Below are 17,363 nucleotides of genomic sequence, written 5' to 3'. Positions count from 1 at the left end.
TTCTCTGTTTTGTAAAGCTATTGCTCCATTTTGCTCCATTGTTTTCATCATGCTGATGAGAAGTGCATGCTCTATTGAACCGTACCCCCAGCTGAATCTTTAGTTTGGCTACACTACTTCATTCTTACAGGTCATGCTGTGATGAACACTTTATGTATACCTTTTTGCTTCTACTCAATTGATTTTTTAGGATAAATTTCTAGGAATGAATATCTTTAGCGCTCTTGACAATTACTACCTCTGGTACCTCATTGTTCTCCAAAATGATTTTAGTGGTGAAAAAAAATTAATGTTTACAACTATAAGTGTTTGTTATTTTTCTTAAAAAAATAATGCAAAAAGACTTCTGGATTGAAATTCTCCTTTCCCTCAAAATTATGCAAACAAAAATTAGTTTCCAAAAAACTACTAATAGGTAAACACGGAGAGACGAATAGTCAAGTACCTTAAACTTTGAAAAGTACATCAAAGAAAAAAGAGAGAGTGAGGAAAGGAAGGAAAGGAAAGAAAAGAAAGTTTCTGGTGGAGTGGCACTAGGTGTCTCTGCATGTCCCTCAGCAGGAGAACTGAGGGAAGATAGCAAGTTGACCAAATCCCGGGACATATTATTAATATTCTCATTTGTGGAGAGTCGGGTGAGGGGGAAGCTCCTCCATCCCTCCTTGGCCTTAGCAAAGGCAGGAAGAGCCGCAGGGTCCTGCCATTTTCCAGTGAGCAGACTAAGCTGAGGGAAGGGGCCCTGGAGTAAAACACTATGGTTAAATAGTGAGGAGCCTGGTGAGGATGTTATTACCCAGGAAAAATAATAGTAGTTATCACATATTGAATTCTCTGGAAGCAGATACTAAGGCAGGGTTTATTAGGAAGGCGGAGGAAGAAGGATTGGGCTTTTGAGCTGACAAACAGAATGAAACAAAAAGGAAAATTGCAGAGCTGAGGAAAACACTGCAAACCAGATCTCACCATTATAAAATCATAAATGCAAACATCAAGGAGCAGAATGAATATGACAAATTGAAATAATTGATGCAATTAAGAGTCAAAAGCGACAGAGCATGGTGACTCAGGCTTGTAATCCCAATGCTTTAGGAGGTCAAGGCAGAAGGATTAGTTGGGGCCAGGAGTTCAAGACCAGCCCAGGCAATGTAGTAAGACCCTGTCTCTACAAAAAGTAAAATTTAAAAAAAAATTAGCCAGGTGTGGTGGTGGCACCTGTAGACCTAGCTACTTGGGAGGCTGAGAGGGGAGGATGACTTGAGCCCAGGAGTTGAAGGCTGCATTGAGCTATGACCGTGCCACTGCACTCCAGCCCCGGCAACAATGAGACCTTATCTTAAGAAAAAAATGAAGAAAAAAGTACAAAATAAATTTCACGAAAGAAACTTATTTTTAGTGGCTTCTGACATGTTCTGTCCTGATCCACTCTAAAAATGCTAGTTACAAGTTGTTAATGGGTTATGACCCAGAGTTTCAAAAATACCAAGGGATCTTTAAAAACAAGTAATAGTTCTAGTGGTAAACAAATGTGTAACTGGAATTCAGTAGTTCTTTTTCCTCCTGTTTTACTCTTTTTCTTCTGTATTATTCAGGTAGACCTAAATCTAAGAACCTTTAAGGCCAAGCGCTGTGGCTCTTGCCTATAGTCCCAACACTTTGGAGGCCAAGGCAGGAAGATCTCTTGAGGCCAGGAGTTTGAGACCAGCTTGAGCAACATAGTGAGACCCTGTCTCTGTAAAAAATAAAAAAATTAACTGGGTGTGGTAGCTTGTGCCTATAGTCCCAGCTACTCAGGAGGCTGAGGCAGGAAGATTGCTTGAGTCCAGGAATTGGATGGTGCAGTGAGCTATAATTGTGCCAGCTGTACTCCAGCCTGGGTAACAGTGAGACCCTATCTTAAAAAAAATTTTTTTACCTTAAGAAATGGCATGTGTAGTGTGGGTTCCATTATTATAAATTACTTTTCTGTCATTCAAAATGCATCAGATATGCACAGAAGGATGCTTCGACTGAGATTTACCAGATGTCAGCATTGGTTCTCTCTGGGCTGGTATTTTGATGAATAAAGTGTGCTCCTTTATATTTTCCTATGTGGCTTGAATTGTGTTTTGGTAAGTGTGTATTGCTTTAATAAAGCCAGTCAAGTCACTACTCATTTAAAAAGGCAAAAAAAAAAAAAGGGAAAAATCTGTGATCATGTTGGTGAAGACAGAAAAGCCCAAAAAGAAGAGACTGAACCTCAGAGGCCCCCTGCAGGTGTGCAGATTCCCCTGCTAACTCTGTGTCTGTCTGTCGGTCTGGGCTTTCTCTAGGGATGTCGGAGACGCCCATGCTTCCATCCTCCCTCATGCTGCTGAACACAGCCCACGAGTATTTGGGCAGGAGGTCCTGGTGCTGCAATTCAGATGGGGCTCTGCTGCGATTCTATGTAAGTGCTTCCCCCTGGGCTGCAGAGTACCACTGCAGGGCTGGAGCAGGAGGTGGGATGTGAAGAGGACAGATTCATGTTGGCATACTCAGCTTGCTTGGCCTCCCCAGAGTGAGCCCACTATGCGTCTTTGACTTACTGCATTATTTACTGTAGTTACTGAAACTTGTCAGAAAGTCTGATAAGACTTCCTTGCCAGAAAGTTCCCCTGTGCACCTGAGGCTCAGGAGCTCTAGAGCTCTTGAACAGCAGGTGGATTTAGATCCACTTGTCCTTACTGAGTGTCTTCCTAGTCAGAGACAGGGCTAGGCCTTGTAATTGTAATTTTAGGAGTAATAACCACGTGCACCAACACTGCCTTCTACTGAGTCCTGTTTGCTAAGCATGACTCACAATGCCAAATAGTAGTTGCTCATTCAATAGCTATTATTACATCCATTCAGTCAGTAAATGATTAGTGAGTGCACACACACTTCCTTGCACTTGCCAGTTGTGATTGACTGGAAGTAGCTCCCTGGGTTTATTAGGGATAAGTAGCACTAACCTTTTCTCCAATTTCGCTGTTGATTAGGAGGCCAAGCAGCATGCAGACCAGTCACAGAGCACCTGGTGTTCTTGATATACCAAGAGAGGGTGTCAAACCCAGCCTATAATATTTATTCTTGAAATTCCGTTGGAATATAAGCATGCCCATTTATTTACATTTTAACTGTGGCTGCTTTTGCAATAGAGTGGCAGAGTCCAGTAGCTGTGATGGAGCTATATGGCCAGCAAAGCCTAAAATATTTAGTATCTGGCCCTTTAAGAAAAAATTTGCCATCACCTGCTCTATACCTTCTCTTCAGGGAACAATACCTACTCTTTCACAACTGCTGCCTCCCTCCCAGTACTTCCGATCTTCCTGTACTTTTCCCCCAGCGCTTATCCTCCAGCATGCTGTGTGATACACTCCTTCATTATGTGTGTTGTCTCTGCTCCACTGAAACTAACTTCAGAGAGAGTAGGGGGTTTTTGCTGTTTTTGTTCACTGCTGGATCCAAGTACCTAGTACAGCACCTGGCACATAGTAGGTGCTTAATAAATATGGGTTAAAGGAGGGTATGCACATGTATAGAGCTCATGTATGTATAGAGCTTGACAGTTTGCAAAACACTTAGGCCGAGGATATGATTTGGCCAGGAGACCCATCTGGCCCAGTTCCCTGTTGCTGGTTAGTGTCTGAGGCAAGTTCCAGCCCCAGCTCCAGATGCTTGAATGTTTCCCCTACCTTGCAAGCTCTGAGGGCCTCTGGGATGCTCACCCTGGGTCAGCTCTACCCTCCAAGACTATTTTTGGAAGAGTTTTGCCAGGCTGAGTCTGTAATTCTGCCCAGGACTCAGCCACTCCCTTCTTCTGCCTTCCCTCTGCCAATCAAAGAGTGCAGGGACACTCTGCTTCCATAAGGTCACCTCCACAAGGCCATACTCCTTATGCTGATTGGGAAGAATGAGTTAATATCTTAGACTGGCTTGGGTGGGAGTGGTGCTAAGAGTGAGGGGTGGGCTGAGGGGTAACAGAATGGTCCTATTCTGTTTTTCTTAATCTACATCTTTTCTGATGGAGCATGAATTTTAGCTGCTGTTATCTGCTAATGAATTTGAGGGAGTAGAAGTGAGTTGAGCACTGTTGTATTTCATTTTATAGTTCCTGATTTTCCTGCCCAAGGCCCAGCCTTTAGATTTCTTCAACCTTTGCAGCAACTCTCCTGACCACCCTGTGCCTTCTGCCTGCCATACTCCTCTTCAGCTTCTGCATGACTGGTTTGTTGTTTCCTTCCTGCATTTTCAAAGAGGCTTTTCTCTTTTGCCACATGCTGTCCTGTCTACTGCCGGGGACCATGTGCCCTTCTCCCACCAAGTAGCATCCCTGAGACCAGGGACCTTTTCTGTCTTGCTGTTTGAAGCATCCCTAGGGCCTGAGCAATGCCTGACATAGACTGCTGCCCAGTTTGTATTTCTTGAATGAGTGAATCAACAAACATAAAGACATTCATTCATTTCTAGCTGAGCAGTCATGATTCTGGGTGCTGTAAGGGTCATGAAGGTGAATACTTCTTTACCACCTCTTCTCTTTGCCCCAGGCTTGTGGTCTGCAAGTAAAAGGATTGCATCTTGAGAGTGATTTGAGGCCAATCAGGGGGACCTTTTGTGTGGATTGTTTTCTCTTCTTAGAATGGAATGTTCTCTGAGATAAATCCTCTCGGATCTCTTCCTTTCTTATTTCTTTTCATATGTTCTACTTGGGTTGATGAATTTTTATTTGTTCATCTCCACATAGCTCAAATGGCTCCTGTACTAAAGAGCCTTTATTAACACCTGGATATTCCCTCTTACATTGTGTGCCTACCACCCTCTGTGTGCCACACCCAGATTGTGTGTGTGTTGACAATCTGCTGTATTTGCCACAAATTTGTCTTCTGATAAAAATAAGAGTTACAAGAAAGCATGCCCTTCATTACCCTACCTCACTCACTGTCTTGAAGCTGGTGTGTATCTTTTTTCCACGTTTTTTAATACCTAATTGAGTCTCTCCAGTCACAGTGTGGTATATCTCACTGTTTATTTAGGTCTTATGCTTTCATGTCCCTTAATTCAGCTTGATAATTTTCTCCATAATACTCCTTATTATTTCCTTTCATCTTTTTTTTTTCAAAGTATGTCTGTAAAATTGTGTGTGTTTTGTTAGGTTGTTGCCTAGGTTTCAATTGTTTTTATTACTGTTGTAAATAGATATTTAAATGTCAGTTTTTCTATATTGTTTTTGTCGGCATGCAAGAATACTATTTTTTAAATAATAAATTTCTCTTATGCACAGCTCCTTTGCTTATTGCTTCTATTAATTTTAGTGGGTGTTAGACTTGAATTTTCTATGTAGACAGTCATACCATCCATGAATAACTGTTTTTTCCTTCCTTTTCAATCCTTATATATTTTTTTCTTTTTTTCAAACCCTTATACTCTTTGCCAGGGGTCACCAAAGCTTTTTCTGTGAAGGAACAAATAGTAAATCTTTTAGGCTTTGTACGTTCTAGGTCTCTCTTGCAACTATTCAGGGCTTCCATTGCCCCAGAAAAGCAGTCATAGATATTATGTAAATCAATGGGTACAGCTTTGTTCCAACAAAACTTGTAGACACTAAAATTTGAATTTCATATAATCTTCATGTGTTAAAAATGGAATCATTTAAAAATGCAAACATTGTTTTTAACTCCTAGGCCTACAGAACAGAGAAGGGCATGATTTGGCCCATGGACTTGTTTGCCACCTATGATACAGAGCTGTCTCTCTCCTTTTGGGGAGTGTTATAATAAATTCTAAACTACTGTTTCTTTAGTGATTATAGTTCCATTTAGATTTTCTCTTCTCAAGATGAAAGGTAACAGTTTCCACTTAGAGCATAAAGCTGTTCATGGTTTTTGCTTATGCTTTGGTAAGTTCTGTGGTACCTCTAGTTATGCCCCTTTTCCATTGCTGAAATCATTTGTACTTTCTCCCCCACCTTTAGTTTTATTTATTTATTATTTGTTTATTTATTTTTTGAGAGGGAGTCTCACTCTGTTGCCAGGCTGGAGTGCAGTGGTGCCATCTTGGCTCATTGCAACCGCCGCCTCCTGGGTTCAAGCGATTCTCCTGTCTCAGGCTCCCCAGTAGCTGGGACTACAGGCATGTGCCACCATGCCCAGCTAATTTTTTTGTATTTTTAGTAGATACTGGGTTTCACCATGTTGGCCAGGATGGTCTCATTCTCCTGACCTCATGATCCACTGGCCTCGGCCTCCCAAAGTGATGGAATTACAGGCATGAACCACTACCCCCAGCCAGTATTCATTCTTCTAATACACGTATTGAAGACTATATATTTTCCCCAAATACATCTTTATCTGCATCCTATATGTTCTGATATTTGGTGTTTGCTATTTTTGTGTAACTGATTTCTAATTTTGTTTTGTTTTTTGTTTTTGTTTTTGTTTTTTTTAAGATGGGGTTTCACCATGTTGGTCTGGCTGGTCTTGAACTCCCGACCTCAGGTGATCCGCCCGCCTTGGCCTCCAAAGTGCTTGGATTACAGGCGTGAGCCACCATGCCCGGCTGATTTCTAATTTTGTTGTGTTCAGCTGAGGATGTGGTATGTATTATATCTAGTCTTTGGTCTTTGTTTAGACTTGCTTTTCATCCAGTTTTGGCAAAAATCTCATGGATGCTTGAAAATAATGTATATTTGCTAATAGTTGGGCATAACAGTAGCCCAGCTATTAGCAAATACACATTTCATTCATAGATATAACTTGTTTACTATATTGTTCATATCCTCTCTGATCCTCATTTATGTTTTGTTTGAGGGAGATTCTTTTAGCCCTAATGGGAGTTATCATCTCATATTATAATTCTTTGTTTATAAATATTTGTTTAACTTTATTCTCTCCATTGGAATCTGAGCTTCTAAAAAACAAGGACTATGTCACACTATGCCTGTTATAAGAGAAGTATTCAGTAAATATTTATTGAGGAAATTATTGACTAAATAAATGAGTGAAGTTTCCAGGAGGCAAATAACATCTTATTCTGGTAGCTGGTAGAAACTGGCTAGGTGTGCTGGAAGAAGGGCAGCTTGGTGAACCCATCAGGAGGTTACTTCTGGGCCCAGAGTGGGATCAGAATAGCTCCTATTAGGATAACAAGACTTTTCCAGGAAACAAGTCTTTTTGGAATCAAGTCATGCAGGAGCCCAACAGACATAGCCACCTCAGGTTAAAAGAGTTGATAGAGTGGTGGTCTCTCTGGGGCTCTGCTGTGTCAGGGAGGCAGTGACTACAGGCCCTCACCTCAGGCATCTCTTCTGCCCACCACAGGTACGAGTACTCCAGAAGGAACTGACTGCATCCACCTCTGAAGACACGCACCCTTATAAGGAGGAGCTGGAGACAGCACTGGAGCAGTGCTTCTATTGCCTGTACAGCTTCCCCAGCAAGAAGAGTAAGGCCAGGTACCTGGAGGAACACTCAGCCCAGCAGGTGAGGATGCTGCAGTAGGCCCAAGGAAGAGGGAAGCAGGAGTTGTGAGCTTTCTTGAAGGATGTCATATTTGTCAACAGTCATCTCGGCAGTCCTGCTTGGAGTTGCATCAGAAGGAGGAGAGAAGATGGTCTGATGTAGTCTATCAAAGGACAAGGGTTTTTCTTGCAAAACTTATTTTCATAAATGTTGACTAGCATTCAACTAATGTTGGCTAATGTAGAGCCAAGTATGGTGATGTATACCTTTAGTCCCAGCTGCCCTGGAGGCTGAGGTAGGAGGATTGCTTGAGGCCAGAATTTCAAGACTGGAGGTGCACTATGATTGCACCTGTGAATAGCCCTGGGTGGCCGAGCAAGATCCCGTCTCTAAAAACAAATAACAAACAAAACTACCCTAAAACCAAAAACTGTAGCATGGCAATTGTTGATAGTTTATTTCCATTTTGGATATGAATAATTCCCTAGAGGTTTTCCATTTTTGTATTGTTTTGGTTTTTAGAGTGCTATTTGGTTTTAGAGTGCTATTATCTAATGGCTGCTCAATACTGTCAATTATTCTCTGATCTTAGGGATTCCATCCCCTAAAATGTAAGCTCCTTAAGACAGAGCCTCTGCTGTGGACCCCAAACCTAGGGGCACCCTCCCTGGTGTCAGCCTTCCTTCAGTAATTTGTCTACCAAGTGAAGAGGGTCAATGGCTGGCCCAAGGTCCCCACCCATGATGGAACCCACCCTCTGGCTCAGCCACATGGGCTTATAGAGCACAGCCCTTAGTTTCCAGTGTCTTTCTACAGACCAGGCTTAAGCTTTTCAGACACTTGGATTTGAGGACTATAGTGGGCATGCAGATTATTTTTTAAGTATAATGGGGATTTGTTTTAGGCTCTCCAATACGTCATAGCCTCATTTACATTGGACAAAGTGCGTTTCTATGGAGGAATACTTTTTTCCTTTTTCATTTACTCTGAATGTATTATGAATCCGCCTTCTGTCTTTTTTTCAAGGTGGATCTTATATGGGAGGATGCCCTGTTTATGTTTGAGTATTTTAAGCCCAAGACCCTTCCTGAATTTGACAGCTACAAGACTAGCACCGTGTCTGCTGACTTGGCCAACCTGCTGAAGAGAATTGCCACTATTGTGCCTCGCACAGAGAGGCCAGCACTTAGCCTGGACAAAGTCTCTGCCTACATTGAGGGAACTTCAACTGAGGTGGGCCCACAGCCTCGAGGAGGTGTGGGACGGGACGGGACTGGGTCACACTCTTCCCCTCTGCCACTGCTGTATATGCTCATTTGCTTTTTCTGCTCTGCACCAGACTGAGGGGCAGGAGAAGCTGGAGAGTCTGTCCTGTGACTAAATAGTCCTGGATTTACTGGTCACATCTGAGTCCTTGACTCCACCTCCCCTCATACTTTCCCTTTCACCTGCCAGGTACCTTGCCTCCCAGAGGGTGCTGACCCCTCCCCTCCAGTGGTGAACGAGCTCTACTACCTCCTGGCCGATTATCATTTCAAAAACAAGGAGCAGTCCAAGGCCATCAAGTTCTACATGCATGACATCTGCATCTGCCCCAATAGGTCAGTGACCAGAGTATGAGGCTAGGCTGGCTGCAGAGATGACTGGGGTGACTCCAGCTCAGCAAGCTCTTCAGTGGGCCACTTTGGGGTTTCCCTGCCCATTGCAATGAGACCGGGAAAAAGGAATGAGAAGATGGTTTAGCACTTTGCCGTTGTTAGGAAAGGCAGGTTTTCCATAAAAAGAGCAGAGCAGAAGGCCTCTTTCCCTAAGTCCTCTGGGAAGGTTATTGGTATAGGGTTATCGGAGAAGGTACAAGGTGTCCATCTGGGCCCTGGTGTGTAGGGCAAGGAGGCGCAGCCTTGCTCCATCCTGTTGGTTTTATGCTGCTTTCACAGCCCCAGGATGTATACTCTTGCTGCTTCCACTGCAGGCTTCTTAATTGTGATTGCCTTCTTGGGGAGAGTGATAGAAAAACTCAAGCCAGAGTTCTCTTTCTTTGCTCTGGTGCAGCGCACTGTTGGCATTAGTGATTGTCACGGTGGTACATGTAGGAGAGCTCATTGCATATGAAGCTCATGCTCTCTTCCTGTGGAGCCCTGTTTGGCTTTCTCTTAAAATGTAGTCATTAGCTGGAGCCTCCCAGGGGCCTTCTATACTTGTGAAATCTGATGCAGTTGATTAAGAGGGAATATTTTCTCATGGCTGCCACACCGAGGAGGTAAGCCTTGGGTGAAGGTCAAAACCAGGTTACCCTCTGTGGCTGACCTGCATCTAAAGGTCCAGAGTAGCATTTGTAGGCACAATTTTTGGAAGGACTCAGGGGCCAGACTATGGTAGCTTCCCTTGAGCCATAGCTGAGCACAAAGCCACCCTCACTTAGGGAAAACCAGAGAATTCTACCTTGTCAGGACCCCTCTGGCCAAGAAGAGAAGGGTCTGGGTCTAAGGGGAGAAGCCATTTGCAAGACTTGTGTAGCTCATGAGAAAGGTTCTCACAGACCTTCTTTAGCTTAGCCTGTGGTTTCCTCCAAGCAGGAAGCCATGTGGCAGAGCCCTGGCTGTCCTCTCTGGGGTGGCTGGGGACCTGTGTGATGGAGCAGTCCTATCTATGCTCAGTCTGGCTGAGTGCTTACTGTGACACAGTTAGAGTTTCCTCCTCTGTTTCCCTACTTCCACATCTGAAAGTGAGGGTGATAAAACCCACCTGTCTTTGCATGGCACCTCTCACCTGACAACCCCTTATTCAACAGAACTATGGCTCATGGCAGCTTAGCTAGGCCTCCCTCCAACCTGCATACCTGCCTGTTTAGAGGGTATCAACCCATTAGCCTGGCCCACTAGGCCACTCTGCCACAGACGCAGGGTCTCATATGGGATTGGCCCCAGTGCCAGGAAATCACCTAATGGCTTGATCCTGGGCTCCAGGACTTGGCCTCCTTCATTCTGGCCTTAACAGGCAGGTGCCAGGTGAGACTTGGGTCTTAGTCTGGTCTTCCATGCTAGCAGTGCATTAAGGATGGTTGGCATGTGGGAGGGTGGCATCTGTCCTTTTTTGATTGCCGTCTTTTCTGTTCTCTGTACTAGGATTTAGCAAATGCCCAGAGATCATCTTAGTCTTGATGTCTCTGTGGCCATTCCCCATCTCAGACAGGTTTCTTTGTTCTCACTATCAGTTTCTTTCAGGTGGTCTCAGAATGGTAGAGTCTCAGCAATCCTGTGGTCCTCTATTCTTCATTTTACTGCTGCGAACTGGGCTGGAAAGAGCAGGGTCTGCTCAGGGTCCTAAAGAGAGAATGGTGTAGAAGCTGGGTTGCTGGGGTCCTGGGGTCTCAGCTGCCCATGCTTCTGGTTGGCAGATGTGCTGATGGCAGGCTCTGCCAGCATAGGAGTACGTAAGGTCACACCTGGCTGAGGGTCTTCCTGGTGCTTCAGTTGGACTGCTGCTGCCTTGCCTTGTATAGCATTCCTTTTCCTATCCACCAGAGCTGTTCTGTGGGAAACCCCCCAAAGCAGGGGAGCAGAGTTCAAGAGCTCATGCATTAGAGCAGTTACTGCATGCCTATGAGATGCTGGGTGATTAAAATACATTTTGTCTCATAATGCCTGCAGCTCTTCTCTTGAAGTAGGTCTTCTAAGCCCTATGTCACAGGTTAGGAATGAAGGTTCAGAGACATGGCACGTCTAGGTCACGGTCATGGCATTAGTGAGTGGCAGAGCTGGGCTCTGAGCCCTGGTGTGGGAAGAGAGCTTCCATGGTGTCCATCTGCCTGTCTCCCAGGCTATCATTACCTTCCATGCTGTCCATGCAGTGTTGTTTTTAGCTGGTGCTTTTGTTACCACCACAGGTTTGATTCCTGGGCAGGCATGGCTCTGGCCCGGGCCAGCCGCATTCAGGACAAGCTGAACTCCAATGAGCTGAAGAGTGATGGGCCCATTTGGAAGCATGCCACGCCTGTCTTGAACTGCTTCCGTCGGGCCCTGGAGATTGACAGCTCCAACTTATCCCTATGGATTGAGTATGGCACCATGTCCTACGCCTTGCACTCATTCGCCTCACGCCAGCTGAAGCAGTGGAGAGGCGAGCTGCCCACTGAGCTCGTGCAGCAGGTGAGGAGGGGTTGCTGCAGATGGGCCTGCCATCCTTCTGTCCAGACATAGTGCCCTCAAGTAAACAAAACTCTGTCTCATTCGTACTTTATTGTTGTCCACACATCCATGCTGGGAGTTCACTGATGACTCTCCCTTGAGGCTCAAGCTATACCATGGTCAGTGACAACTTGGTCCCTGGTCTTTGGACACCTAGTCTAGTGTAGACAGATTTAGGGACAGGCTTTTAGGCTCCCAACTGGTCAGCCATTAGTTATAGTGTAGTTGAGAGATAGGGAGGGGAGAGGTGATGGCCACCAGAAGTAGCTATTTCTTCCATTTTCCCTCAGAGGAGCTTGTTGGATCCTTGTAAAATTCTTGAGCTTAGGTTGGGATTTTTGAAGTCTCTCTTGGTAGGGGATTACTCTAGTGCGGGATGCTGAGTCTGGCCCTTAGGTCTCTGTTCAGTAGGGTACCCTTGGTTCCTTGAGATGGAAGTGAAGGAGTCATACTGACATGTTTAGGCTAGTACAGCAGTAGCAGTAGTACAGTAGCACCGCACCCTGGAAGAGGAGAGGGGAAAGAAGTGTCACCACAGCCTTGTCTTCAGCATTGCTTCCTTTAAAAAATTACTCTTGGCCAGCCATGGTGGCTCACACTTGTAATCTCAGCACTTTGAGAGACCGAGGAGCGCAGATCATGAAGTCAGGAGTTCAAGACCAGCCTGACCAACATGGTGAAACCTCATCTCTACTAAAAATACAGAAATTAGCAGGGCGTGGTGGTGCATGCCTGTAATCCCAGCTACTCAGGAGGCTGAGGCAGGAGAATTGCTTAAACCTGGGAGGCGGGGGTTGCAGTGAGCCAGGATCACGCCACTTGCACTCCAGCCTGGGCAACAGAGTGAAACTCTGTCTCAAAAAAAAAAAAAAAAAATACTCTTAAATCTTATAGGGGACACAGGCTTCTTTAAATCAGTATTAAGGGCAAAGCTCAGATCCCTCTGGCTGCCCCTACCACCTCAGAAATAGTTAAGCTTGTTTCTTTCTAGACTTTAAAAAAAAATACTTTTTATACATAAATACATACTCCTAGAAAAAAAACACCAATCTAAATGCTATCATACTGTATATAGTACTCAGCTGCCTTTTTCACTCAGCACCACGCTATTGAGTTTTATCCATGATAATTCCTATGGATCTAGTACATTCTTTTAACTGCTATAACACTATTTTATTGTAACTGTTCTGCACAAAAGTCCCTTGCAGGATTCTATTTGTGTTGCAGTGGCCCCAGAGTCGTGCAGGGTGGGGACTGAAGCTACTGCCCTGGGATGCAAAGCCTCACTCCCCAAGAGGCCTTCCCTGTAACAGCAGGAGCTCCATTATCCTCTGCTGGGGCACAGTGGGCTGAGCTGATCATGGTCCTTGGGATTTTCTCCCTAATCTTCCACCAATGATGCCAAATGAGATTTGGCAGAGTGGGAATTTTCCAGGAAATAAATGGGGTGAGAAGTCAGAGCGCCCTTTCTGCCATTGGCACTGGTTTGTAGAGCTTTGTAGAGGTCTGCCCTGGAAGGGAACAGGGAAGTTAGGGAGTGGGTAAGGAGACTGAACTCAGCTTTCTACACACCTTTTCCCCTTGCCTTGTTCTTTCCTCTACTTAGGCTTATAGCCTTTGGGACTGAGCTCGGTGTTGATCTGATGGAAGCCATTGGCGCAGGAAGCTCAGGTCCTGAAACTGGGTTCCCAAGCCATCTTGCTGGAGTACCACCTAGGGTGGTAGGAGGGAGATGGAAATCCACCAGGAATGCAGATGTCCCGACAGAGAGGGAGGGAAGGTGGGGGGAGGTTTTCCATAGTTGTCCATGGTAAAAACTGCCTCACAGGGCTGCCTTGTGCCTCCTGGGTTCTTTCTGCCTCTGGAGAGACAGCTTCCAACCCTGAAATGTGTCATGGGGACACAGTCCCCTGATTGCTATTTTTCTGTCTGGATTTATTGTGCCTTAAGGATGGGCTGCAGGACACATGTTGACAGCTGTTTGAGCTTCTGTGTGCTTCAGCTTCTGCCTACAAACTCCTCAGAGTTGGTGGTATAGGAGAACAAATGCTTTCCCCATGATGTTAATTCTCAGGCAAGAGGAAAGGCCTTGGAGCTAGGACTTTCTAGCTGTGGGACCTGGAAGCGGTAACCTGGCATTTCTGTTGTTCCTTCTCCAAGGCAGTATTGTGAGAGTTCATTGGGAACACCTGTCTTCAACCATCTCCTGAGCCCCTCTTATGGGCACCCCATACGCAAGGTGAATAAGGTGCCTGTTCTGTTCTGAGATGGCAAGGTAGTGAGAGGGTGTCTGTCAGAGCTTCTGAAACACAGCAGGCCCTAGGTGACTGCCCCTTCTGTTCCTGTCTGAGGTTTTGTGACTGCCACACCATAAGAACAGGGACATTGGCAGTGTGCCCTGTATGGGGAAGGGGTGGGGGCCTAGCCTCTTGCCAAGGGTCTGCATGGTACTAGATGCCAGCCCAGACAGGGCTCTTCACAGCTACCCTCTCTTTCTTGGCAGGTGGCTGTTATAGGTGCCAGTGGCAGAACAGGGTGGGCAGTGGGGCTAGTAATTTGGTCCAGGTCACACAGCTACAAAGTAGTTCGTGTAGAAGGACTTCATTTCAGCCATTGCCTTTTACTTCAGCGCATTTGCTACACAGTCCCATCTTGGAGGGGATGTGGTGGAGTCACCTGGTTGGTCCCGCGTTTGGCCCTGCACTGTGATTCCACTGTATTTCACCGAGTGGTGATCTCTCAATTCCTATGTGGTCATTTTTTTTTTTTCCTGAGAAGTGTCTAACAGAACACTGGGTAGCAGATTGCTCCCTTATGTCAGTCCTGGGGCCATTGCTATAGGGTTTTCACATAAACAAGCACCCACTGGACAGACATCCAAGGGCAGGCTCGACTTGGCTGGATGAGAACATGAGGCACCTCCTGCAGGCTGCAGCAACTGCCCTTGCCAGAGACCTGCCTGCAGCCTCTTCCCTTCTCACTGGCCCCTGAGGTCAGGCAGGAAGAGGCTTTGGTTTCCCTGCCATTGATCCAGGACCACAGAGAGGAGGGATCAGAGACCTAGGCTGCTCAGAGCAGCTCTGTGAGCCCACACAGCCAGGCTTCTCTCTAGCTTCCAGCACAGAGTTCTAGAATGTGGAGGCATGAGTCTGCCTGGCAGCTGACTAGGGTTAGGACGCCTCTTAAAAGGTGACCCTCTGTGCTAGCTGTTTCCTTCCTTCAGGCTGTGAGAGGGTGGCTGGAGGTGCTTGCTGCAAATGCAGACTCCTGGTCAGTGAGTCTTGAGTGGGGCTCAGGAATTTGCCCTTCTACAGGTACTCTACATCTCTATTAAAGAGCACAGAGGAGATAGTGGGAAGTCCTGTTGTACCCCAGGGGTACACGCCCTCTCCTGTGCAGTGGAACTGCGTGCTGGATGCATGCCCTCTTCAGTGCTGTAGGGCCGGGTGCTATTACTATGTTCTCTCTGGTGCTGTGGAGCAGGGTGCTAGGCAAGTCTGTGTTACATGCTATAGGGGAAAGTAGAAGAAAGCACCCTGGTTGACATGAGGTAACCTGAATTTAAGTCCTCTGTGCCTTGCTTGGTATGTGCTTTTGAGGAACCCCTAGGCTTTTCCACACTTCAGTGTCACCAGCCGTGAAATGGTGAGAGCATTTCTGTGTCTGTTGTTGAGAGGAGTATAAATTTGCAAATAGGTCAGCAGAGCTTTGTACAGGAAAAAGTCTGATCCCTGGACAGGTTCAGGCCTAAGGCTAGCCCAGTCTCATGGTCTTCTTACAGATGGAGGACCGGCGTGACAGCATGCTAGAGACAGCCAGGCACTGTTTCACATCAGCAGCCCGCTGTGAGGGTGATGGTGACGAAGAGGAGTGGCTTATCCACTACATGCTGGGCAAGGTGGCTGAGAAGCAGCAGCAGCCACCCACCGTTTACCTGCTGCACTACAGGCAGGCTGGCCACTACCTGCACGAGGAGGCTGCCCGCTATCCCAAGAAGATCCACTACCACAACCCACCTGAGCTGGCCATGGAGGCCCTGGAGGTGACACCATGCTGGCCCTGGGTGGGGAAGCAGGACAGGGGCAGGCTGCTTTGTCTGTCTCCCTGGGGATGGGGCTCAAGGTTCCAGTGACCCCCACCTTCAAACTGCCGGAAACTTATCTGTGTTGAGCAGCTTCATGTGCAGTTAAATTAAAACAGCATTTCCTCTCTTTTCCCAAGAGGTATTTATCATCCTTTCTGGGAGGGTGACCATTTTGTTCTTATCTCTCAGAAGAAAATCGTCTTTCATCATTAATACACACAGTTTCTAAGAATCTGACCTTGGTGATGATAGTCAGTGCCACGTAACATCTCCCAGGCCCAGGACATTCACACTCTAGCCTGGCAGGGGGGCAAGCACCCTTGCCTCCAGGGTACAAATGAGACATCCAAGGCCCAACCTGTGCCCCGGCTACCCCAGGTTGGCAGGGGCTGAGCTAGGGTGAGCAGCCTGCTCTCTTGACCCCCAATTTGGTGTCTTCTGATTGTTGTTTAAGAAAAGAGCAGTTTTTTACTGCCTGGATTTTCTCTCCTGATTTCCAGAGTGTTTCTGATGAATGCTTTCACTGTTGCTCACAGTAGTCTTGTGAGGCAGGCTGGGCAGCCACGATTGTCGATTTTGTAGGCAGGAAAACCAAGGACGTTGGTGGAGATCCAGATATGCTTGGTTCAGTGCAGGACTTGAGGCTTCCGGAGGCCCTGTGTATGCTGGCTTTGCCCTTTCTGAGGCTATGCGCCCAGTCTCTACCAGTCCCACAAGCCTCAGCAAGCCTCTTGGAGTATGGACAGAATCTGCTGCTTACTTTTTTCTGCCTTTGTGATTTTTTTTCCTGATTATAAAATTAACATTTGTGTGTGTATGTGTGTGTGTGTGTGTGTGTGTGTGTGTATTTAAAGAGATTCAAACAACTCAGAAGAGTATGCAGTGTAAATGTGAAGGCCCCTAATGATTCCAGTATGCCCTTCCATAATCCCTAAAAGTTTGCTATGTCCCTGTATGTCCAGATTTTTTCCTATTAACATATAAATATATAGTAACATTTTCTTACGATTTTGCAGCTTGCCTTTTCGCTGGACAAAATGTAATGGAAGGTGTGGTGAGCTTCCCTGCCTGCCCTAGTGCCCTGTAGTTTAGCAGGGCATTTGTTTGTCTGCACAGCCCCTTAATAGGTTTGGTTTTGTCTCTACTTCTTGCCATGACAAGGCACAGGCAGTGCATGTCCTTATACTTGTAGCAGGGAGCACATCATGAGTATTTCCAAGGGCTAAAGTCCAAACAGCCTGACAAGTGGAATTGCCAGGTTGTTTAACATTTTGATCAACAGTGCTACTTAATCCATTGGTTGTACTGACTGATGAGAGTGTCTGCTTTCCCTCAGCCATCTTGATGAGCTCCTCTTTTTAATATTTGCTAATTTTGTGAACAAACAAAAATGTTTCATTTTGGCCAGGCATGGTGGCTCACACCTGTAATCCCAACGCTTTGGGAGTCCAAGGAGGGTAGATCACCTGAGGTTAGGAGTTCAAGACCAGCCTGATCAATATGGTGAAACCCCATCTCTACTAAAAATTAGCCAGGCATGGTGGTACAGGCCTGTAGTCCCAGCTACTTGGGAGGCTGAGATGGGAGGATCACTTGAGCCTGGGAGGTGGAGGTTGCGGTGAACCAAGATTGTGCCAC

General features: G+C 46.1%; 1 protein-coding gene across 8 annotated transcripts in view; it reads left to right on the top strand.

Moving 5' to 3' along the window:
• The window catches only part of CABIN1 (calcineurin binding protein 1), a 161,959-nt gene that overhangs the window by 60,062 nt on the left and 84,534 nt on the right, over nt 1-17,363 (top strand). For 7 of the 8 annotated variants that reach the window (XM_012454131.2, XM_012454126.2, XM_064371892.1 and 4 more), the window contains 6 exons: nt 2,310-2,425; nt 7,314-7,475; nt 8,481-8,687; nt 8,910-9,055; nt 11,341-11,602; nt 15,423-15,683. In XM_012454131.2, the coding sequence (XP_012309554.2) occupies nt 2,310-2,425; nt 7,314-7,475; nt 8,481-8,687; nt 8,910-9,055; nt 11,341-11,602; nt 15,423-15,683 (1,154 nt within the window). The remainder of the gene's footprint in view (nt 1-2,309; nt 2,426-7,313; nt 7,476-8,480; nt 8,688-8,909; nt 9,056-11,340; nt 11,603-15,422; nt 15,684-17,363) is intronic. The other variant, XM_012454135.2, reaches the window with a different exon arrangement.

This window comes from Aotus nancymaae, unplaced genomic scaffold, assembly GCF_030222135.1.
Source record: "Aotus nancymaae isolate 86718 unplaced genomic scaffold, 86718_ANA_hifiasm-v0.15.2.pri h1tg000210l, whole genome shotgun sequence".
Classification (NCBI taxonomy): domain Eukaryota; kingdom Metazoa; phylum Chordata; class Mammalia; order Primates; family Aotidae; genus Aotus; species Aotus nancymaae.
The sequence above is the reverse complement of the archived record's forward strand: the minus strand, read 5'-3'. Positions and strand labels throughout refer to the sequence as shown.